General features: G+C 43.1%; 1 protein-coding gene across 2 annotated transcripts in view; it reads left to right on the top strand.

The window, feature by feature from the left end:
• The window catches only part of LOC139541341 (carboxyl-terminal PDZ ligand of neuronal nitric oxide synthase protein-like), a 196,608-nt gene extending 171,188 nt beyond the window's left edge, over positions 1 to 25,420 (top strand). The window contains exons 9-12 of one of the 2 annotated variants that reach the window (XM_071345898.1): positions 3,930 to 4,095; positions 9,496 to 9,690; positions 22,892 to 23,237; positions 24,164 to 25,420. In XM_071345898.1, coding sequence (XP_071201999.1) covers positions 3,930 to 4,095; positions 9,496 to 9,690; positions 22,892 to 23,237; positions 24,164 to 24,806 — 1,350 coding nt within the window. In that variant the 3' untranslated portion in view covers positions 24,807 to 25,420. The remainder of the gene's footprint in view (positions 1 to 3,929; positions 4,096 to 9,495; positions 9,691 to 22,891; positions 23,238 to 24,163) is intronic. The other variant, XM_071345899.1, reaches the window with a different exon arrangement.
• The last annotated feature ends 466 nt before the right edge of the window (positions 25,421 to 25,886 follow it).

Here is a 25,886-nt window from a genome sequence, read left to right as displayed (position 1 = left end):
TATAAGGTAGTTAAAACAGTATGTAAACATTATTAAAGTGACTGGTAGCCGGCTAGTGACGGTGTCTAAGGTTCAGGGCAGGGTACCGGGCGGAGGCCGGCTAGTGATGACTGTTTAACAGTCTGATGGCCTGAAGAGAAATCAAAAATCGAATCAACTTTTATTTGTCACGTGCAGAATACAACAGGTGTAGACCTCACTGTGAAATACTTACTTTCCTTTACTTAATTACAAGCCTTTAACCAACAATGCAGCTCAATAAATAGAGTTTATTTACTAAATAAACTAAAGTAAAACATGTAATAAAAAGTAACACAATAAAATAACAATAACGAGGCTATATACAGGGTGTACCAGTACAGAGTCAATGTGCAGAGGTACAGATTAGTCGAGGTAATTTGTAGATATAGGTAGGGGTAAAGTGACTATGCATAGATAATAAACAGTGAGTTGCAGCAGTGTAAAAATAAAGGAAGGGGGGTCAGTCAATGTAAATAGTCTGGGTGGGCATTTGTTGAATTATTCAGCACTCTTATGGCTTAGGTGTAGAAGCTGTTAAGGAGCCTTTTGGATCTAGACTTGTCGCTCCGGTCCCGCTTGCCGTGCGGTAGCAGAGAGAACAGTCTATGACTTGGGTGACTGGGGTATTTGACAATTTTTTGGGCCTTTCTTTGACACCGCCTAATATATAGGTCCTGGATTGCAGGAATCTTGGCCCCAGTGATGTACTGGGTCGTACGCACTACCCTCTGTAGCACTACTCTTGATGCACCTGTACTGTCTCCACTTTCTAGATGATAGTGGGGTGTAATGGCTGTGGCTCGGTGGCTGAGGTCCTTGATGAACATCTTGGCCGTCCTGTGACACCGGGTGCTGCAGATGTCCTGGAGGGCAGGCAGTATGCCCTCGATAATGCTTTGGGCTGACCGCACCAACCTCTGGAGAGCCCTGCAGTTGCGGGCGGGGCAGTTGCAGTACCAGGCGGTGATACAGCCTGATGCTCTCGATGCTGCATCTGTGGAAGTTCATGAGGGTCGTAGGGGCCAAGCCAAATGTATTGTTGCGCCTTCTTCACCACGCTATCGGCGTGAAGGGACCATTTCAGGAACTTGAAGCTTATGGCCCTCTCCACTGCGGTTCTGTTGATGTGGATGGGGGTGTGCTCTCTCTGCTGTCTACTGTAGTCCACGATCAGCTCCTTCGTTTTGTTGACATTGAGGTTATTTCCCTGGCGACACTCTGCCAGGGCTGTCACCTCCTCCCTGAAGGCTGTCTCAGCATTGTTGGTACTCAGGTCTGTTGTGCCATCAGCAAACTTGATGATTGAGTTGGAGACGTGCGTGGCCGCGCAGTCATGGTTGAACAGGGAGTACAGGAGGGGGGCTGAGCACGCACCCCTGTGGGGCCCCCGCATTGAGGATCAGTGTGGCAGAGGTGTTGTTGCCTACCTTCATCAGGAGTTTAGGACCCAGTTGTACAGGTAAAGGTTCAGACCCAGGACCCTGAGCTTAGTGATAAGCTTGGAGGGCACTATGGTGTTGAAGGCTGAGCTGTAGTCGATGAACAGCATTGTCACATAGGTATTTGTCTCGTATTTGTGAGAAAGGGCAGTGTGCAGTGCAATTGCGATTGCGTCGTCCGTCGATCTGTTGGAACGGTATGCAAATTGTAGTCGGTATAGGGTGTCTTGTCTGATAAAGTGGAGGTGATATGATCCTTAACATGCTTGAATGTCTTACTTACGTCTGCCACGGAGATCAGGAGCACACAGTCCACGTGAGCGACGGGGGCCTATGTTGCCAGCTCTGTGTTGTTTTCCTCGAAGCGGGCGAAAAAGTGTTTAAGTTGTCTGGGAGCGAGGCGTCAGTGTCCACGACATGGCTGGCTTTCCCTTTATAACTCTTGATTGTCTGGAGTCCCTGCCACATGCGTCTCGTGTCTGAGCCATTGAATTGCGACTCCACTTTGTCCCTGTACTGTCGTTTTGCCTCTTTGATTGCCTTACGGAGGTCATAACTGGTCTGTTTGTACATATTCATGTTCCCAGTCACCTTGCCGTGGTTATATGCGTTGGTTTTGCGTGAATGCTGCCATCTATTCACAGTTTTTGGTTTGGATAAGTTCTAATTGTCACAGTAGCGTTACCTTGGTTAGAGTTTTTGTAGCTATGGTACATGTATGAAGAAATCCGAATCATGTCATCTTGTTATATTGAAAGACAGAATCAGAGAGCTTCGGACTCTCTAGCTACAGCCTCATGACTCAATTCATGCTCCATTTTCCTTGAAGTGAGAAATGAATGGAGTGCTTTAGAGACATGGGCTGTATGCCAAGCCAGAAATAGCCCTTTGTATTCATAATGCTCCTTGAAGTCAGAAAACCACTGCAGAAGTGTTCCTATAGAAACCATCACAAAGTTTTAAGTATAAGCGCTCGCTCAATGTCAAGTTAGAAATACCACAGTAGCACTCATTGTCGTCCATTCACAAATCGATGAGCCTTTTTCTTTGCTGAGTCTTCATCGCTTCTCTTGTCAGGATATATGCCAGCAGCATACCACCCTGCATCCCACTGCTGGCTTGCCTCTGGAGCTAAGCAGGATTGGTTGTGGTTGGTCCCTGGATGGGTGACCAGATGCTGCTGAAAGTGGTGTTGGAGTGCCAGTAGGAGGCACTCTTTCTTCTGGTCTAAAAAATATCCCAATTCCCCGGCAGTGATTGGGGACATTGCCCTGTGTAGGGTGCTGTCTTTTGGATAGGATGGGATGTCTAAAGATCCCATGGCACTAATTGTAAGAGTAGGGGTGTTAACCCCGGTGTCCTGGCAAAATTTCCAATCTGGCCCTCATACCATCATTGCCACCTAATCATTCCCAGCTTCCAATTGGCGCATTCCTCTCCCCCGTAACTGTTCCCCACGTTGTTGCTGTAAATGAGAATCTGTTCTCAGTCAACTTATGTGGTGAAATATACAGCACATCCAATTAGGTCTGTGACTATTTTGGATGACGGTTATTGGTCAGCCAAATGTCCTCGGTCACCGTTATAATCGTTTGAATAGCAATTATTTTGTAATTTTTTTTTTAAAGACTCACATTTTCTGACTGCATGTGCTGCTGCTGCAGGGTTGCCTAGGCAACCAAATACTTGTTTGCTAGAACACCTTTCTTGTTTCAACAAGGAGCAACATCGTTTCATTACATTGTATAGAGTCCATGTTACAGCGGAAACGGACTTAACCGCGATCCACACACAAACTATTTTTCTTTATCCTTAATCGGCAGTTACACGGTTATACGGTAATTGTGCCAGCCCTTCATCCAATGCCACTCTGCCTCCCCTTGGAATTAAGCTTTATCAAAGAGGTTGAATCTAAGCTCTGGCTAGTAATACCCTGTAGACTAATGCACATGCATGTCCCTTGATATTGAAGGAATCCCTCAGCTACTGCTCTGGCCATCATCAGTGTCTCTCCACTTGTTTCTGAGAAGACATGATTCATCCCCAGGGTTGTCTGTGTTGACACCTGGGATAGAGAAGAAACAGGGTATCTTCTTCTCTGGTTTAAATGATTTAGTGACTAATGCCACTGCAGGCTGCTCCTTTAATGGAAACTTTCTTTCTTCTTTTGGTCTAATCCTGCTACAGACCATACATGGCATTAAGATTACATGAGCTTGAGCTTGGAGTCTGGCAGTCCGCGTCTTGTTCTTCATTGAATGGGTTTTGGTGAGACAGACACACTGACACTCAATAGCATGAAGTCGCTATTGAGTGTTTGTTTATGTAAATGCTTATCTCAGGAGTGTTGGTACTCTCTCTCTCAGGTGTATGCACATACTGTATTGTGTGTGTGTGTGTGTGTGTTCTCTTTCTCCCAAATGTGTCCTTATCTCAGACGTACAGTATGTGTGTGTTCTCTCCCTCTAGGTGCACCTGTTGAAGGACCAACTGAGTGCGGAAGCTACAGCCAGACTGGAGGCCCAGGCCAGAGTGCACCAGCTGCTGCTCCAGAACAAGGACCTGCTGCAGCACATCTCCCTACTGGTCAAACAGATCCAGGAGCTGGAGGTCAAAATGTCAGGACCCTGCTCCAGTGAGTACACTCATGGATGCATTACCACACATACGCACAAGCGGACTTGCGGACACACACACACACACACACACACACACACACACACACACACACACACACACACACACACACACACACACACACACACACACACACACACACACACACACACACACACACACACACACACACACACACACAAGCATGGAGATAGTCTTGGGGCTCTATATTAGCAAACCTAATGCAATGGTTAATCTAAGCACAGGCAGTAGGGCTATAAGTGCAGGGGTGTGTCAGAAATATTTTTGCTATTTTCACTATCACAATTATCGGCGCACTTGCTGGCGTTGGCGCGAAAGGGCTGAGTTTTTATGAATAAACAAGTTGTGGGTGTGTCGAGACTTGGCCTCTCACTGGCCAATCAGAACGTGCTCCATGGTAAAATATGTGGTTGCTTCAAGTTGTGTATTTACGGTCATTTACGTATTGCCTTGGAATCAACTCCAACTCCAATGTTAGTATGTTATAGTTTGTTAAATGGCTTACAGAAACAAAATAACAAAATGTAAACCTATCTTTGCTTAAAACATTAACTTGAACACATTTGCAGTCCACATTGTTCTAAGTAATTGTATATACTGTATATAGCATTCCCACTGACATAGGGGCTCCTACTGTAAATTACATTATGGCTGAGCAGGGACATGACAAACATTGTCAATAAGCAAGATTCAATTCATTTTTGATAATGCCTAAAAAGAAAACAAATAATTTGAATCATACTCTAAACAAAACAACTTGTTTTAAATAGGCTATGTCACACTTACAGACAGCATCATTTCTCCCTGTGGGTATATCATTTTAAAACAACGTAGACTATGGAAGGTTTACACACATCCAAACTTTTCACAGTAGCTGGACAAAGATCCAATATGAATAGAAAGAATGTCTACTCATCGTTATACTGCTCCCAAATAGGCCCATGTTTTATGATCAGAATCGGAACCATCTTCTTATCAGATTGCATTCACACATCTCCTGAAGTTGCATTGCAAGCGCGTCACAGACATTGTCACCATAAAACCAGGAAAGTGAATCATTCTAATAAGTTAGGTTGTAACGGGAAAAAGCTGTTTTGTTTTAAAACAACAACAACAATAAATACATGTAATGATATCATAAAATCGTCAGGAAAAAAAGACACATTGCTGTTGAATCAGCCTTCATTATAGCAGGCCTAAGAGAGGGCTTGGTTTTTGAACATATGAAACAGAAAACAAGCTATTTTTACAGGTTACAGACTTCTATATACGAGTTTCACCGGTATTCACAGAGGTTCTCATATATCCTTTCATGATGGGCATGGACACATAGCCTACATCACGGAGGGGGTTTTACGCACGTCCAAAACAGGACTTGCATGGCTAAAATAATGTGGGCCTTCCTACAATGCATAGATACAAAGGGAATGTCAGCTCACTGTTTTACTCCTCTCAAACTTGATATTTTCATAAAGCTTTGGTATACTGAACAAAAATATTAACGCAACATGCAACAATTTCAACGATTTTACTGAGTTACAGTTCATATAAGGAAATCAGTCAATTGAATTCATTAGGCCCTAATCTATGGATTTCACATGATTGGGCAGGGGCGCAGCCATGGGGGGGGCCTGGGAGGGTATAGGCACACCCACTTGGGAGCCAGGTCCATCCACTGGGGAGCCATGCCCAGCCAATCAGAATCAATTTTCTCCACAAAAGGACTTTATTACAGACATAAATACTCCTCAGCTGTCTGGGTGGCTGGTCTCAGATTATCGTGCAGGTAAAGAAGCCAGATGTGGAGGTCCTTGGCTGGCGTGGTTACAAGTGGTCTGTGGTTGTGAGGCCAGTTGGATGTACTGCCAAATTCTCTAAAACGACGTTGGAGACAGCTTATGGTAGAGAAATTAACATTACATTCTCTGGCAATAGCTCTGATGGACATTCCTGCAGTCAACATGACAATTGCGCACTCTCTCAAAACTTGAGACCGCTGTGGCATTGTGTTGTGTGACAAACTGCACATTTTAGAGTGGCCTTTTATTGTCCTCTGTAATGATCATGATGTTTAGTCAGCTTTTTGATATGCCACACCTGTTAGGTGGATGGATTATCTAGGCAAAGGATAAATGCTCACTAACAAGGATGTAAACAAATTTGTGCACAAAATTTGTGAGAAATAAGCTTTCTGGTATCTGAAACATTTCTGGGATCTTTTATTTTTCAGCTCATGAAACATGGGACCAACACTTCACATGCTGCGTTTATATTTTTGTTCAGTATATTTCCAAGCTGTGTCAGGAGTCAAACCCTTGACTACTTTGAGAGAAGGGGAGGTTATGCTTTGGTTTTTAATCAAATAAAACTAAATGGGGAAAAAACATTTATTTTTATGTTTCTAAATATGAAGTATACAGGTACCAAAATCACATTGGGCTACTCGTCTTAAATATCCCCATCAGCGCCTCCTGAAATTAGCACTTTGGATCATGTTTTTAAGAACACACCTCAAATATTTAAACCCCGCCCATCTGAGCGCAAGCGAGCTGATATAAGACAGGTAAATTGCCGAACCTGGTGTTAGGGCTGGAAAATGCCAGTGTGCCAGTTTGTACATGACAAAATTGCAAACTAACGTGTGTTTGACACTAGCGCCGCGTTAACGGCAGACGAAAATAGAGCCTTTTTTTCTTTCTCTCTCCTCCCTCCATCTCCTTATCCTATCAAACCCTGTTTATCGACTCCTCCCCTCTTTCATATTTATTCTCTTCCTGGTGACTCTCTCTCCTCCCATTTCTCTCTCGTCACAGACCATTTCACACCTCTTTAAGCTCTCTGGCCAAGCATAGACTCCAACAGACCAACCAGCATGTTATCATGTAACCTGTTACTTTACCACCCCTTTCTCAGCTGCATCATTATACATCATTTATCATGTTACACCTCAACGGACCAACCTGCTCTACACCTCAGCCAACTCAGCCCTCTCCTCCTGAGCTCACACTCCGCACCTCACCTCCTCCTAATATAGTGTTTGACACCGTTTCTCAATCCCTACCATGCCCCAGTCCAGCCTGGTCTGGTAGACTGGACGTAACATAATAAACGTAAATCTGGGACAGTCAAATTAGTATGATACTGTATAATGCGTTTGGTATGGTTACATAAGACAAAAGTAGGTTGGTCGGGGTGGGTGGATGGGTGGGAAAATTAATACATACCATACGAAACTTATCAACGCGGATGGATGGGCGAATGACACGAACGTCTAGCAACACATAGGTTCCAAGTTTGAATTTCATCACGGACAACTTTAGCATTTGAGCAAATTAGGAACTTTTCAATGACTTACTACCTTTTGCTACTTTTTACCTTCTCTGCGCTACGGATCCCTTTTATGGGATCATTTTCCTAAACAACCGCTGAATTGCAGGGCGCAAAATATTACTAACAATATTTATAATCATGCAATCACAAGTGAAATATACCAAAACACAGCTTAGCTTGTTGTTAATCCACCTATCGTGTCAGATTTTGAAAATATGCTTTGCAGCGAAAGCAATCCAAGCTTTTGTGAGTGTATCAATCAATGCTACAACAGCTAGCCCCAAATTAGCATGGTCACAAAAGTCAGAAAAGCAATAAAATTAATCGCTTACCTTTGATAATCTTCGGATGTTTGCACTCACGAGACTCCCAGTTACACAACAAATGTTATTTTTGTTCGATAAATATTACTTTTATCACAAAAAAACGCCATTTGGGTTGCGCGTTATGTTCAGAAAACCAAAGCCTCGTTCCGTTCGACGAAAATTCCAAAAAGTATCCGTAATGGTCGTAGAAACATGTCAAATGTTTTTTATAATCAATCCTCAGGTTGTTTTTAACAAACACAATCGATAGTATTTCAACCGGACCGTAACCTATTCAATAAGAGAGAAAAAGAAAATGGAGAGCTACCCTCTCGCGCGCAGGAACTATTCAGAGGACACCTGACTAGTTTTGAAAAATCTCGCTCATTTTTCAAAATAGAAGCCTGAAACTATGTCTAAAGCCTGGTCACAGCCTGAGGAAGCCATTGGAAAAGGAATCTGGTTGATACCCCTTTAAATGGAAGAAAGACGGGCCAGGAAACACAGATTTAAAAAAATATATATATAAAAAAATGAATCACTTCCGGGTTAGATTTTCTCAGGTTTTCGCCTGCAGAATCAGTTTTGTTATACTCACAGACAATATTTTGACAGTTTTGGAAACTTTGGAGTGTTTTCAATCCTAATCTGTAAATGATATGCATATTCTACGATCTGGACCTGAGAAATAGTCTGTTTACCTTGGGAACGTTATTTAAAAAATAAAAAATAAAAAATCTGACCCCTAGCGTCAAGAGGTTAACTACTTAGCATGTTAGCTAACACTTTGGCCTAACCTTAACCCTTTTAGCTAACCCTAACCCTAACTGTAACCCTTTAACCTAACTCCTAAACTTAACCCTAACCCCTAACCCCTAGCCTAGCTAACATTAGCCAGCTAGCTATCGTTAGCCACCTAGCCACTTACCTAGAATTCGTAACATATCATACATTTTAGAAAATCATAACACATTGTACGTTTGCAAATTCGTAATAAAAAATATGAATTGTAATTCATAATATATCAGACGAAATGGGTAATGGACATCCACAAATGAATACATACCATATGAAACATAACATATAACTCAGATGGGTGGGTGTATAACACGAACGTGTAGCAACCCACACGTTCGCGATTTTGAATCTTATCATGGACAACTTTAGCATTTTAGCTAATTAGCAACTTTTCAACTACATACCACTTTTTTTCTACTTTGCAACTACTTAGCATGTTAGCTAACTCTTCGCCTTACCTTAACCCTTTTAGCTATCCCTTCCCCTAACTCTAACCTTAACTCTTTAACCTAACTCCTAGACTTAACCCTAACCTAAACCCTTAGCCTAGCTAACGTTAGCCAGCTAGCTAACATTAGCCACCTAGCTAGAATTCGTAACATATCATACGTTTTGAAAATTCGAACATTAGCAATTTCTTAACATATAATACGATGTGAAATGCATAACATATCATAGGAAATGGGTGATGGACATTACAAATTAATACATACCATACTAAATGTAACATATCATACTAAATAGAGTGCTCGGTTTTACATACAGAATAATACTAAATGCTCTGAGACCAGGTTGCCCAATCTGCTCATACATCCAGGAGTGGATGAGAATGAGGCTCATGTTAGCATTAGCATGTAAAACAGATGAATGTAAGCTCAATGTGTGGAAGGATGCTTATCCTTAATGACATTTTTATTTTCTCTTTCCCTCCTTCACTTCTTCAGTGGGTTCCCAGGATAGTCTGTTAGAGATCACTTTCCGTTCCACCGTTCCCCCAGTTTTGTGTGACCCTACGACCCCGCGACCCCAGGACCATGTCAACCTCACCCTGCCAGCGCTGGGCATCAACATGAGCATGGGCCAGGACGGGACGGCCTTCCCCCTCTCCTCCTCCTCCCTGCCCCTAGGCAACCACCTAGGTAGGGATCAGTGTCTCCTCAAGCTAGAATGTTTCCGCTTCCTGCCCGGACCCCCAACACCTGAACCTCGCCCTCCTACTCCTCCGCAGCGGAGGGGTCAGAATGGGGTCAAAGGTCAGGACGGGTCAGGTTTGGTGATGTCATCAACCCGCGACGAGGTGCTTGGCAGTCTGGAGCTGCTGAGGTTCCGGGAGTCTGGCATTGCGTCTGAGTACGAGTCCAACACTGACGATAGTGATGATAGTGATGAGAGGGATGAGAGACATGAGAGAGAAGAGAGGGAGGAGAGGGAGGAGAGAGAGGAGAGGGATATCATATACAGCTGGAGGTCTGATGAGGAGACCCTCCGTCTACTAAACGTGCTTAACAGACAGGGACCACCAGACTGCCTGGGGGATGAGATAGCAGTGTAGCACGACAACACACACACATTCACACATGCACACACTCATAAACACACACCAGCACATACCACCCTGCTCGACCCAGATTGACACACACACACACACCCCCACCAGGTGAAAACACCTGACCAGCCATAATAACCTGACCACCACTGCTCCTCTCCCTCTGCTCACAGACATTTTTGTCAGAATTATCGTAAACAGATTCCTTTACTGCACTTCTGTGTGTGTACCCCAGCCTACAGGTTATGACTCAAACTGTCTGTCTACACAGTGTAATGGTATAGGCATCTGCACTGTGCAGGCCCTAAAGCATGGGTGTCAAAGTCATTCCATGGAGGGCCGAGTGTGTACTGGTTTATTATTTCCTTTCTATTTGTGTTCAATTTAGACCTAGACACCCTGGTGATGGGAGTTCCTAACTAATCAGTGACCTTGTTGATCAATCAAGGAGAAGGGAGGAGCGAAAACATTCAGACACTCAGCCCTCCATGGAACGAGTTTGACACGTGCCCTAAAGTGTACAGAACTGTTGGTGTCTGTTACAGAGGGAGCCTCTTCTCCCTCTCCACAATTCATAAGCAAAGACTATTTTTAGGAAGATTATGAGGATATCTGTATGTATAGAGGGGAACATGACATTTTCTACATGGTCATTGTGATGCGCTATAATATGTATTATGTTGGTTGAGAACGTATTATTCCAGCTTTTTTTGTTTCTGAATAACCCGTTTTTTGGAATCATATGTGGACTGTTCCCCTTTAAGACCTTGTGCACAAATTTATGTAAATCTTGGATTATTCAGACCTCTAGGAATGTAATTCATTTATAGGACTTTGTGTCGTATCAGTGACTAGAACGCCCGCCAGAAACCGTTCCCCTTTAAGATCTTGTGCACTAACAGAGACTAAGAGCACCTGCCAAATGTTCCTCCTATTAAACCCTATTCACCGCATGGCCATTGGACAATACTGTGTGTGGGTAGAATAGAGGTTACAGAAATAATCATATACAGTAAAAGGCCCAAAGCAGGTCAAGTCAGTTTACATCAGTCAGTTATCCTCAGCTCATCTCTTGCATCAGATTCAGTAGAGTAGAGAGCAGAGAATTGAAGGTTACAGTTATTTAAAAGAATTCAACCTTTGATCAAACTTTGATCTCTGAAGTCTCTGTTCTCCTGTATGTATAACCCACCTGACCCAGAGTGCGTTGTGTGTGTGTGTGTGTGTGTGTGTGTGTGTGTGTGTGTGTGTGTGTGTGTGTGTGTGTGTGTGTGTGTGTGTGTGTGTGTGTGTGTGTGTGTGTGTGTGTGTGTGTGTGCGTTCATGTGTGTGGGAATAGTTATACCACCTCCAATCAACCCCTTTTGTGATCTCCTTGAGTGGGTTAGCGAGGAAGGTTTCTAGGTTGTACTCATCCAGTAGTTAGTTGGTGAAGCATGGTGATGGTCTCAGAAGGCCTCCAGATCTAGAGGCTAGGGTCCAGCTGTTCACCTTCCTCAATCTCTAGTGTCCTCAGTCACCCACACAACAGCCTCTGGCCTCTCCCTCACCTCTCTTCCTCTCTCCTCTCCAGTCACCCACACACAACCCTCTGGGATAAACACTCCCCATGTATACTCTTTTTATCCTCCTCCTTTCCTCTCTTCCTCTCCTCTTATCCACACCAGCTCCCCTCTCATATCTTCTCCTCTCCTTTCCTCTCTGCTCATCTCCTTTTCTCTCCCCTCATCTCCTGTCTCCTTTCCTATCCCCTCATCTCCTTTCCTCTCTCTTCTCCTCTCCCATCTCTTCTCCTTTGCTCTCCTCTCCTGCTGAAGGACGTGTTGATGATTAATAGGAGCAATTGGCTCCAGACCTGAATCAATGATCCCCAGTCTTGAACCTAGTCACGCCCCCACACTTAATCTACCAATAAAGACTCATCACTCACCCTGACTAACACAAAGGCACACACAGACAACACACCTCACTGGAGTTGATCATGAGTATTTGTTTAATATTTAGACAGATGCTCTTCTAAAGTTTTACATACACTGTGTAAAATGCCACACACACTCACACGCCCTATCAAACACACACACACACACACACACACACACACACACACACACACACACACACACACACACACACACACACACACACAAAACACACAGCTCTGCCACTATGAAAAGTCATGCAAAAGTCAGTCGGTTAGAAAAGTTTGTGTGACTCTTAATAGATTGACAGTTCTGCTGACTACCTACCCCTCTGACATATGATGGTTTCTCCTAGTGACAGCAGAGATAACAGGGTCCTGGGAAACGCCACATGATGCTGCAGGGTTGGTGGCAGATCCCAGAGGTCACAGTGACACCCAGCGGACTTTGAAATGTTCAGACCTGTCTCTCTGTTCATGCGCACCCAGCCAACATAACAGCACCACAGTCATCAACGTCACTGTCATTGTCACACCCAGTGGCCTAGTGGCAATGTTAATTAAAGCCACACTCCCAGATTCACAGCTCTGTGGTTAACGGAGTGTGGATCACCCAGGGAGAATGGGAAAGCTGCTGTGAAATTGACCAGACAGCGCACACACGCATGCACACGCACACATGCACATAGACACACACACTCACACACACACAGCTGTGCGGTTTTATTGGCAGGCGGCTGGGGTGTCCATCCCATCTGTCCTAACTGTGTGTAGGATTTTAGAGACACTAACTTGTTATTTCTGGAATGATGAAAGAGAAGATGCTCTCTCTCACTCTCTCAATTCCATCTTAATTCAATTCAAAGGGACTTTATTGGCATGGAAAACAAATGTTTACTCTCTCTCTCTCTCTCTCTCTCTCACACTCACACACACACACACACACACACACACACACACACACACACACACACACACACACACACACACACACACACACACACACACACACACACACACACTATGTGGCAACATTGAAGACCTTCCAGAGAAGCGTAGCAGAGGTAACAGGCTGAGGCTGTCACTGCAGCTTCAAAAGAAACAAGAACCCACGCTGAGAGAAAGATGAGGGAGTGAGAGAGAGACAGATCGACAGAGAAGGAGAGGCAGAGGAGAGGGATGGAGAGAAAGATAAGACTAACAGGATTTTGTTCTTCAGTTCTGATATTTTGCTGCTGTTGGTGTTTACTGTTTACAGAGGAGATGTTTACCATGTTGTTTACCATGCTGTTTACCATGTTCTTCTGAGCTCCCTGCATCTTCTCACATCATAATTGAAATCTAGTGAAAATATCAGTGCATGCTTTATCCCAACCGTTTTGTCTGCATATAAAGAGGTTATCTGGTGGGTCTGTTTGTGTGGGGTTTGTGTTTATTTGTGCTTGTTTACGCACATGCGTGTGTGTGAGCCTACGCATGAAAACAAAAAGCTATTCACCTCTATCTGTGGTGATAGGGTACATAAGCCCTCCTCCCTCGTCGGCTCAAAGACTAGGGTCTGAAAGCAGTGCAGCCTTTCATTGTTGGAAGGGGTTCGATTCCAGGCTGTATCACAACCGGGCGTGATTGGATGTCCCATAGGGCGGCGCACATTTGGCCGGGTTAGGGTTTGGCCAGGGTAGGCCGTCATTGTAAATAAGAATCTGTTCTTAACTGACTTGCCTAGTTAAATAAAGGTAAAAGAATATATGTATATGTGTTGCCATGGGGTAGAGAGAACTGTTATAGCTAATCTCATGCTATTCTACACATTTTGCAATAATGCTGAGATTATTATATATTTGTTCCTATAGTTCTAAACATTTTTGTCATGCTTATGACGTGTTTGAATGCTATCTGGGGAGGGGGGCCCGACCTCCAGGGGGCTGCGGGGATTTGTGGAATATCAGTGGAGTTGCTGTAACAGGGTCCGAGGAGAGTTTCTTTGTTGAGAGTGTGTTGCTGTAACAGGGTTCGAGGAGAATTTCTTTGTTGAGAGAGTGTGTTGCTGTAACAGGGTTCGAGGAGAGTTTCTTTGTTGAGAGAGTGTGTTGCTGTAACAGGGTTCGAGGAGAGTTTCTTTGTTGAGAGTGTGTGTTGCTGTAACAGGGTCCGAGGAGAGTTTCTTTGTTGAGAGAGTGTGTTGCTGTAACAGGGTTCGAGGAGAGTTTCTTTGTTGAGAGTGTGTGTTGCTGTAACAGGGTTCGAGGAGAGTTTCTTTGGGGGGGGGATGTCATGATCTGGGAACCACTGGTTCTACTCGCTCCTGTCATCTCCAACACAATCTAGTTGATCTCTGCTAACCACAACAGTATGTATTGGATGTTATTGGTGAACTTGTGCATGACTCTATTGATCAGACCTTTGAGTTAACCTCAGTGTAATATTTAAAATGGCTGTGCAAGTGGGAATCAATGAGATGCAACACACATACATACATACACACACCCACACACACGGAGAGACAGCCTATGGACTGAGCTAAACGGACCATTGATGAAATGTTATGGCCGCTTAATTCTGAAAATGAAAGAGAGAATGGGGTAGAGAGACAGAGGCCGAGAGAGAGGGTTGGGGAGGGAGAAAGACGGGGAGAGAGGGGGGGGGGTGTAACACACACAGTAACACACTGGCCCCTCATTGAGAAGCACTTTACTGTGGGGGGAACTCATAATCCCATCAACCGCTGTAGCTGTAGGTCTAACCTTTTACCTCTGACCTCCCTGTCCAAGCCACAAGAGACAGGAAGCAGGACAGTGTACAACTCAACAGGAGGTTAGATAATGAACAGACCCCCTTGTATCCCTCTAGCTCTATAGTGTACAGCACTTAAATTATTCATCCCCAACACCCACTAATTTCAATGATTCATATTAAAAAACGAGGGTGTGTGAATTATAGATGTTTGGCCTACAATAGCTGTGCTCTGGGTGTGCGTAGTGTGTGGCTGGGCTACTGTACTGTGGGTCAGGGGAACAGGAAGTCTAGCTCTCTGGGTCATGTCTGGCTCCAAAGTTAGACGTAACTCATCTAAAATAATTTGCCTATTTTATTTGAAGTGCTTCATTTTCATCTCCGGTTAGTGCACATTGCAGACACTACTTTACTTTGGAACAGTCAATTAAATTAATTAATCGCCACAAATGAGCGTGTTAAATTTAATTTACTACCCAGCCTTCAGTCTTGTTCAGTGACTTAAAGGGATAGTTTTACATTTTGGCAAGAGTCAGATGAACTCATGAATACCATGTTTGTCTCTGCATGCAATTTGAAGGTAGTTTCTGGAGCCATTGGTTTACTAGTGTTAGCGCATGACTGGAAGTCTAGGGGAGCAGCTGCTAGCTACTCCTGTAGACAGAAACTACACTACATGATCAAAAGTAACATTGCTGCGGGGACTTGCTTCCATTCAACCGCAAGAGCATTAGTGAGGTCGGTCACTGATGTTGGGCAATTAGGCCAGGCTCACAGTCTGCGTTCCAATTCATCCCAAAGGTGTTTAATAGGGTTGAGGTTGGGGCTCTGTGCAGGCAAGTCAAGTTCTTCCACACTGATCTCGACAAACCATTTCTATATGGACCTCGCTTTGTGCATGGGGGCATTGTCATGCTGAAACAGGAAAGGGCCTTCCCAAACTGTTGGCACAAAGTTGGAAGCACAGAATCGTCCAGAATGTAATTGTATGCTGTAGCGTTAAGCTTTCCCTTCACTGGAACTAAGGGGTGTCGTGTCTTTGGCATCATTAAAACTGAAGACTTATTTATCAAACAACTCCCTGTAATTATTATTACGCGATTAAACTGATTAATCATGTAACTGTAATTAACTAGGAAGTCGGGGCACCAAGGAAAATATTCAGATTATAAAGTTATAATTTTCCTAATATAACTTTCAGATATTTGAATATCTGATCACTTAGTCTTCGAATTAATGAATTATTATTTACCTCATGTTAGTCTCATTCCAAACGTCGTAAATTGTTGGTTATCTGCACGAACCCAGTTCACTATGAGTCATCCATACATCAATTGTCTTAAATCATTTATTTACTAACTAAGTAATTCACAGAAATGCATAAACAAACAGTAGATAGTTACAAGGAAATGATAACGGAGTTCCCTAGTGGGATAAACCGGTATCGCGGCTTGGTGGACACAAAGGGAAGTGGGGGTCAACTGAGATGAGACACTACAAAGTTGATAAATATAACAATTGAAATGCTAATCCTTTGCACATGAACGCTCACTCATTCGGAAATAATTGCAATCAATATATATATTTACGCTCAGTGTGTCGTCGGGATCTCTGTTGAAAAGTTAGTTTATGTTGGAGAGTTTGTCCTCTCTCTCTCTCTCTGTCTGTCATGGTTAGAATGGATAGTTCAGAGTGACATTCATTCATGTCGTTATAGAATATATGTTTCAGCGGTTGTCGGTCTTCGCGTTCAATGATACCGAATTCCTAGCTGCAGACTAGTAATTAATATCAAAGACTTGTTCTTATTCTGTCGGTATCGATAGTCTAAGAGTTTAGCCACATGGTGTGGTTAAAATATTCAGCCATCTACTCAAACCTTAGGTTTATGGTCTCCTCTCAAACCTTGGCCCTCTTGTTATCGAGGTAAGCTGGTCTGGTGATAGAAAACCCGGGTGGGGGGTTTATTCGGAAGAGCAGAAAAGGGCCTGTCCCAGGACGCAATACCATAACTGTGCTCATGGGCGGTCCTCTGATTTAGTTAAACTCCAAAGGGAATTGGGTTTTCCTTCGTTAACTTCTCTGATCTACGGATACCGAATACGGGTTCACTTTCCTAAACAACCGCTGAATTGCAGGGCGCCAAATTCAAAAATATTCCTAAAAATATTTATAATCATGCAATCACAAGTGAAATATACCAAAACACAGCTTAGCTTGTTGTTAATCCACCTATGGTGTCATATTTTGAAAATATATTTTACAGCGAAAGAAATCCAAGCTTTTGTGAGTGTAGCTTTCAATGCTACATCAGCTAGCCCCAAATTAGCATGGTCACGAAAGTGTGAAAAGCAATAAAATTAATCGCTTACCTTAGATAATCTTCGGACGTTTCCACTCACGAGACTCCCAGTTACACAACAAATCTTCTTTTTGTTCGATAAATATTACTTTTATCACAAAAAAATGCCATTTGGGTTGCGCGTTATGATGAAAAAAACTACAGCCTCATTCCGGTCCTGAAAGGAAGATGGAAATTTCCAAACGTATCAGATTAAAAAATATGACTAAAAGTATTTATAATCATGCAATCACAAGTGAAATATACCAAAACACAACTTAGATTGTTGTTAATCCACCTATCGTGTCAGATTTTGAAAATATATTTTACAGCGAAAGAAATCCAAGCTTTTGTGAGTGTAGCTTTCAATTCTATAACAGTTTAACCTTATATTAGCTTGGCTAGCTTGGTCACGAAAGTAAGAAAAGCAATCAAATTAATCGCTTACCTTAGATAATCTTCGGGTGTTCACACTCACGAGACTCCCAGTTACACAACAAATGTTATTTTTGTTCGATAAATATTACTTTTATCACAAAAAAAACGCCATTTGGGTTGCGCGTTATGATGAAAAATCAAAAGCCGTGTTCCGTTCGACAAATCCCAAAAAGTATCCGAAATGGTCGTAGAAACATTTCAAATGTTTTTTATAATCAATCCTCAGGTTGTCTTTAACAAACATAATCGATAATATTTCAACCGGACCATAACCTATTCTTTAAGAGAGAAACGGAAAATGGGGAGCCCCTCTCTCGCGCGCAGGAACTATTCGCAGGCCACCTGACTAGTTTTGAAACATCTCGCTCATTTTTCAAAATAAAAGCCTGAAACTATGTCTAAAGCCTGGTCACAGCCTGAGGAAGCCATTGAAAAAATTATCTGGTTGATACCCCTTTAAATGGAGGTTAGACAGGCCAGGAAACAAAGTTTAACAAAATATATATATCACTTCCGGGTTAGATTTTCTCAGGATTTCGCTTGCAGAATAAGTATTCTTATTCTCACAGACAATATTTTGACAGTTTTGGAAACTTTGGAGTGTTTTCTATCCTAATCTGTAAATTATATGCATATTCTACGATCTGGGCCAGAGAAAATTTCAGTTTACGTTGGGTACGTTATTTGAAGAAAAAATTATAATAATCTGACCCCTAGCGCTAAGAGGTTATTAACAGGCACCGCATTGATTATATGCAACGCAGGACAAGCTGTGTCTTTGGCTATGCCGGATTAAGTGATATGACATGCTATTCTATAAAATCCTTTCTCTGTAATTAATATTACCTGATTGAGCTAATCATGTAAATGTAATTAACTAGAAAGTCGGGGCACCACGAAAGAGTGTTTATAGAGCTGTTATCTTCCGAATAAACTCTGAAAGACCTAGTAATATTTTACATCAATAGCAGTCAATATTAATCGTCACCTTATTTCAGTCTCATCTGAAAGTTGTAAATTCTTGGTTATCTTCACGAACCCTGGCTAACAAGTTGAATCAGCAATACAAAATTGGGTTTAATTATTTATTTACTAAATACCTAACCAATCCCACAGAATTAGATATACACAGAATGCAAATTATGTCATACAGAAAACGTCCCTGGTGGACGGAGCCGACATGACGGCTGGTTACACAAATGGAGGGGGTTGGGTTTGAGTGAAAGAGCGGGAAGACTGAGGAACAAAGGGAGAAGCTGTGCTATCGTAAATACAGTATCTTATGCATTCTAAATTACCGCCCATTTGGATAAGGAAAATGCAATAAATATTTACTCTGAGCTGCGCTTCGGTAGGTTGGTCGTAGATGCTGGTTGTGTTGCCCAACGGAGATCTTCCTGTCCTCGGAAGAATGTCTCTGGTGGTAAATTGGATACGTTGTAGTATCGTCGTTGTGTGTTAGACTGGATACGTCGTCCGTCCACGTTTACAGCTGCTGTTGCTAAATCAACGGCTAGGATGTCTCACTTCTTTAGTGAATAAGAGTTCAAAGTTCATACCATTCACAACCAAGCTCACGCTGAGGTTGGCTTAGTTCTGTAGTTGACATTTTAGTCCTTTTTAACGTACGGACCGTTGTCCTATCATCCTCGGAACAGGTTACATTTTCGTCAAGGGCTTATATAGTGGAGGGAGAGAAGGGTGTGTTTCATAGTTTATAACCCATTTCTCTTCACAGGGGCGGGCCACTGATTGAGCAGAGCTCTAATCTTATGAAAACCCAATTCTCTCATTTGGAAGCTAAAATTACATTTAATCTTTTCACAAATAGTTTCATATTCAAACATTTAAATTGCACAACAATTCCATGTGAATCTGATAACTAGAATGTGTCGACTTTCCCAGATACAGTTTATGTCGTCCTGTCATCAGTCATAATGTCTCAGATGACAACCGAACTGACATCATATTCATTAAGTACCAACGCATATTTTCAACTGGTTCTATTACCGAAATATGGTTCCTTTCCCCCCACCGTTTGATGTTCCCCGACTATCTATGTTTAAAAAAGGCTATTCAAGAGTCCTTCAGTAGAGTCAAGAGAGAGAGGGGAGAAAGGTATTTATGGGGGGGTCATAAACCTTACCCACAGGCCAACGTCATGACACTAGTTAACCTTGTAATATCATCAACCATGTGTAGTTAACTAGTGATTATGTGAAGATTGATTGTTTTTTATAAGATAAGTTTAATGCTAGCTAGCAACTTACCTTGGCTCCTTGCTGCACTCGCGTAACAGGTGGTCAGCCTGTGATTGTATCCTACTCTCCTCTTTTCTCAAACTGTGATAACATCTCTGTGAGGAGGGCTGCTGTTGTCTGACTAACAGCTCAAGTCTCACCCACTCTTTGTGTTTGTGTGTGTGTGTGTGTGTGTGTGTGTGTGTGTGTGTGTGTGTGTGTGTGTGTGTGTGTGTGTGTGTGTGTGTGTGTGTGTGGTCACTCTGACAGAAGTGGGTTACTCACAGCTGAGAACAAAGTCTAAAGTTTTTCTTCAGATGAAGAGGAATGTTGAGTCCATAAAGAAACAGCAGCCTATAAGACTGATATAAAGCTCTGACTGACTCTGTAGAAGTTGTTATCGTCATGGACATTCTCTCTAAGGGTATATGTAAGTAATACAGCCAATTATGCGACTCTGGAGATAAAACTTTGAATAACACTTCAGATAAAACTTTAAATGATAAATAAACCAATTGGAACGTTACGTTGCATTCCAGTATCTCCCAACTAGACTGGACCCTATGATTCTAAGTTCCAAAGTTGTGGCTAAACTTTGTTTCCTATTCCTGTGACTAAGGCTTCATTGGGCTGTGGGAGCATCTCAATAGTGTGACCTTTCTCCCTCTGTTCTGTTAACCTGGGTCTTTTTTCTCTGGTACAAAACGTTTCATTCCATCAGGTCCTTCGCTGGCCTGTTGTATAAACAGAAACCCAGTATACTGTACTGTACTGTATATGTGTGGGAGTGAAAATGCACTTACCCTGCATCTCATTCTGTCACTGACCTTGCTTTTGCTCAATAAACGTCTCCTTTCTTACTTTCTCTCTTTCCGTACTCCTCCTCTACTTAAATTGCTGTGCCACACTGTACCGTACTATCATAACAGCTGATTGCCTTTCTAGAATTCTGTCTCTTTCATTTAATTGTCTTTTTTTCATTTAATGATCTTTCTTTTATGTTTTCTGTTCTTCATTCCTATATGTTTATTCTCCTCTTGTAAAGATGTACGCTGAGAGTCAGGAAGCAAGTTCAGGGAGTGAATACATTTCATAAATAAATGAACAAAACAAGAAACACGAACAGCGCACCAACATGAAACAGGAACAATGACGACTGGGGAAGAAACCAAAGGGAGTGACATACTGTATAAAGGGCAGGTAATCAAAGAGGTGATGGAGTCCAGGTGATTGTAACGCTGGTGACAGGTGTGCACCATAAAGAGCAGCCTGGTGACCTAGAGGCCGGAGAGGGAGCACACGTGACACCTCTGCACTCTGCACCTCTGCAGAAAAAACAAAACTTCGGTGTTAATTAAGAATTAACATGGCAACAATCCCTAAGGCTAGGCGGTTGAGAGCGAGAGAGGGAAAATAAGAGAGAGGGGGGGAAACAAGAGAGAGAAAGAGAGAGAGGGGGGTAGAGACAGGAGAGGGACACCAGTATGTATTGTAGTACAGGGTGTAGACAAACAAGCTCCAGTGTCTTAACATGGGGAGTTAATGTGTAATGGAGCTGACTATGTTTGTGCTATTTATTATCATGCCCGCCCATACTTAAAATTCTAGCTAAGAGAAGTGTGGGAACTGCTTTTCTAGCATAAATAGTGGCTGAGAGCTGTCACACAAACACACGCACACACACACAGAGATAAACAGATTGATTTTCTGTTAAATATAATTTTTGCCGAAGTGATACCGAAACGTTGGTAAATACCCATTAAATTGCTGGGAGATTATACATGGAGTGTGCGACTTTCTTTATTTTGATAGTTTATAGTTTATTCGCCGTTAGTCAGCACCTCCACACAAACTATTTTCTGGGTGTGCGCCAGCTCATGTTTTTTTTAAATCAAATATAATTTTTCTAACAGCACTTCTCTTCACTTCTTTAGTCAGGCTACAGAGCATCCATCCCCCTGGCAAGCCTCTAACTGAAAGGAGATATCAGTGTTTGTGTGAATAACCACCTGGATGTCCACTCTCTCTCTCTCTTCCTCCTTCAAACACCCTTCGTTCACTGCTGATTCATATTAGCACACTCTCCAAAGACACACTAATAAATTCTAAGATCTCTGGAGCTGCCAGTGTCTTTGAAATCATCTGAGTTGCAGCCGCAACACAAAGTGAAGTCAAGGGCACCTGTGCTGTCTCACTGCTCTCACTGGTTCTTTCCATATATCTGTCGAGAGATGAGATGTGGTGTTTAGAGTTACAATCCAACACGGTTTTTAGCCGTAAAGTCCCTATTAGTCCCTATGATGAGCCCGTTAGGGCTCCGGAGCGTTTGTCTGATCAGCGAGAAAGAATCAGGCAGTAAATTGTGCCCCATTGGAATGTGCTCAGCATTCTGAACTCTACATTTTCTCTAGCATATGTACTGGAGGTTATTAGAAAACACTCTGCATAAGACCATCTGCTAAACGACTTAACTTAGAACTTAAAATGTATTTATATAACGCTTTGTACGCAATGTTTGGAACCCGCTTAACAAATACACTTTTTATTCATTCTAAGCACTTGTTGTGTCTTACTAATGCCTTCTGAGAAATTATTTTCTCCACGAGGTAAGAAAATCTATTATTGTACTGTGGACTGACAACAACCCGCTTCTTTGTGCATTTACCCATCCTGTAATGCATTGTGGTCCCTTTTTCTGCTTCATTGTGATTGGTGGATGTGGTTATGCGCATGTGTCATTCCCTTGCTTGCATCATGACTTGTTGATGGTTGTGTAACGTGTTGCATCCATATGGAGGGGTTGTAACACGGTGCCTTGTGGCACCCCATTTGCTCATTCTATCACTAAGCCATACTTAAACATGTTTTTGATTTTGCAACATTCTGCAATGTAGCATAAAAGATGCAGTAAGAAATGAAATGTCAGGAGTGTTCTTTGGCTCCAGGTCATGAGATTTAATGTCGTCTATACATTCCATTTATATCTGTTCCATTCCATTGGTGCCTGTAATGTTCTATGTATCTGAAACCTTGCATTTAACTAGAAATGCCTTGATTGAATGTGCCCTCACAATACCCTCACTTTTATCTTACACGATCCCTATCCCTCCCTCTCTCCGTCCAGTTGACCAGAGTATGTTTGAGAACTCCAACGCCTCCAGAGCTCCAGGCCAGGGGCTCCAGGCCTCCAGGTTGACCCATGCCTCGGCCCGTCGCTCCCTGGTCACTGCTAACCCTGCTCTGGGTAGCAGCCCTGCCGAGGCCCCCTCCTCCACCACTGTCGCTGGAGGTCAGCAGAGGCTGAAGAACGCCCTGAACCTGGGAAAGGTGGTGGGGGCAAAGGTCAATGACCTGCTGCGGAGGAAGGAGCCCAGTCTTCTAGGAGACATCGGGGTCACAGAAGTCAACAAGAACGTAGGAGCAGTCTGGAGCAATATGGAGGAGATGACCCTGGGGACTACTGCCAATAGGTAAGGAGGGATACACACAGTACACATTACACATTACACACAGACACTTTTAGACACTGTGCTCTGGAGAATCCCTCCAATATTGGTTTTATTCTGAGTGAAACTGTAGCTAGTTATTTCAAAAAGCAACTTTTCACTCCATATTAAAATCATAACCACGGAGTCAAAGATGTTTAAATGATTCATCAGAGTAAGAGGAGGGTTAGTTAGACTGAAGACAGAGATTAAACCATACACACACACACACACACACGCAGCCTTGGGTCTCCCTCTGTCTAAAGAGAAAGAATGAGCTGTCTGTCTACACACTGTAGCTGATCATTGATCTGTCTGTCTCTTGACTGAACTCGCTGCCGAACTCACATCCTCATCATATAATTGGTAAAACCGTGATGTGTGTTTGGACACTGATGTGTTGAGAAATATGGATTGTGTGTGTGTGCGTGAGTGTGTGAGTGTACATGTGTACGTGTGTGTGTGTGAGTGTACGTGTGTGAGTGTGTGTGTGTGTGTCAGCGACAGTGAGTGGTAAGTCACGTACAGACAGACTAGTCATAAATGACTGGTATTCTTTGCGGTGACTTACTTCTTATTACTATGGCAATGATAAGTCATCACCATGGCAATATGCTCATTTATGGGGGACAGAGAAATATTCCACTGATAATATAAACACACAGTCAACAAACACACACAATCTCACAGCATGAGACAGAGAGAGAGAGAGATGCGAGCAAGTAAGGGGGTGACGGGGAGGGATTGAACAATTGAGTCATTCATTTCAGGTTCAGGCAACGTATTAGGTTTTGTTCATAGCTAAACTGCAGAGCTAAAACGGATGTCTGTGCATCTTCTCTCTCCCCTGTCTACTAAACAGTCACAGAAACACACAAGGATTGACACAGTTCTCTTCTCTTTCCCTCCAGTCATACCTCTCTGGACTCCTTCCCTCGTCTGGACCCCCCTCCCCCCGGTAAGAAGCGTCTTCCTCGTGCCCTGAAGACCACCCAGGACATGATGATCTCATCTGACCCTGTCGTCACCACTCCCCCTGAGACCCCCGATCACTCCCTCCTCTCCTCCCCTGACAAGACCCCCCTCATTAGCAAGGAGCATACCCCACTCCAGGGAAAGAGGGATGGAGAGAATGATGGAGGGAGAGACGGATTCACTGGACTGACTGGCCCTCTGGACAGCGAGAGGAAAGAGGAGGATGAGGTGGTGGAGATGGAGAGAAATGGAAGTAGTAAGATGGATGGAGTGGAAGGGGATGAGACGGAAGAGAGGAGAGAGCCAGAGAAGACCCAGATTCAGCTCCAGCTCTCTGTCCCAGACCTCATCCATAAGGACCACCCGGACCCCCACAGGTCGAAGACGTCTGAGCCCAGGCAGAAGGCACCGGGAGTGGACACGAGGCTGGCCTCCACCCCTCTGAAGGCTCCATACAGGATCAGTCTGAGTGTGAGTGAGGATGGGTTGATGGAGAATGGCTCCCTCTGTATGAGAGGATCAGCAGTTACAGACACAGAGGAGCTTGAACAACACCCCGACCTGCTCTCCTTTGAGTAGAGACACACATAAACACACACACCACATACATACATACACACATACATGGATACATACACACAGACAGTGATGTGGTGAGGACTTGGCAGAGGGAGAGGAGAAGACAGAAATAGTGTGCGAGAAAATAAGAGGGAGAGAGGATGTTTTTGACTAGACCCTAGACTAGGGTTAGGGCACAGAGATATAGATTGAGATGTAGTGTGTTTGTATGTATGTGAGTGGGAGTTGGATATAGTGGTAGAGAAGTGGATTAAGGAAGGGTATGTGTGAGAGGTAGCGAGAACAAGACAGAGACAGGGAAAGAGTATCTATTTTAGGATCATGAAGGGACAGACCAAAGTGGCTTAGAATCTTTTCAAGACAACCAAAACCTCCTGGTCTGCCAAACATTGTTTTATAACCTTGTTTTAAGTCATGTTTTGTAGTGTTAATCTTAGAAGATAATGCTGAAGGAAGATTTATACCCAAGGATTCTAGATATCTAGATTTCAAATAATTAATTTGAAATGTCATAGTACCCTATCATGCTGAGACAGAATGTATTTTTTATGATCTTTTATAATTGTTGCCCCTCAGAAAATGTCAAGCCGTCAGCGCTAAATATGAAAACAAAAGTGAACATGACCAGTAGCATAACACAGTTTTGCGGGGCCACCTCGCAAGATCTTGCGTGGATTGCGGGGGTGTCTGGTACGCCAGTGAACACGACATAAACACTGATTAATATGATTCAACACCACAAGCTCTTTCTCTGTTTTATACGCCCACTGTTGTGTTCCTCATTCTCACCCTTCAAGTGGAGACATGTATTGTGGGAGACGTGCGATTGGGTTTGTTTCGCCTGTGTATGTGTCTGGTTTATGTTTGTTGATCGACAGTCATTGTTTTAGTAGTGCCTCTCACAGTCCTGTTGTTTTATTTCCTTTTTATGTGTCATATTTATTTTGTAATTTGATTTGAAGTAATGGTCATTCTGCAACAAAAAAAGTTTTAAAAAATATATCACAAACACACACACAGGACACATAGTAGGACAGAATGAGGGGAATGTAAGGCAGGTCTCTCACAGAGAAAGGAGGC

Source organism: Salvelinus alpinus, chromosome 16, assembly GCF_045679555.1.
Source record: "Salvelinus alpinus chromosome 16, SLU_Salpinus.1, whole genome shotgun sequence".
NCBI lineage: Eukaryota > Metazoa > Chordata > Actinopteri > Salmoniformes > Salmonidae > Salvelinus > Salvelinus alpinus.
Note: the sequence above shows the minus strand (reverse complement) of the source record. Positions and strands in the feature narration are given on the sequence as shown.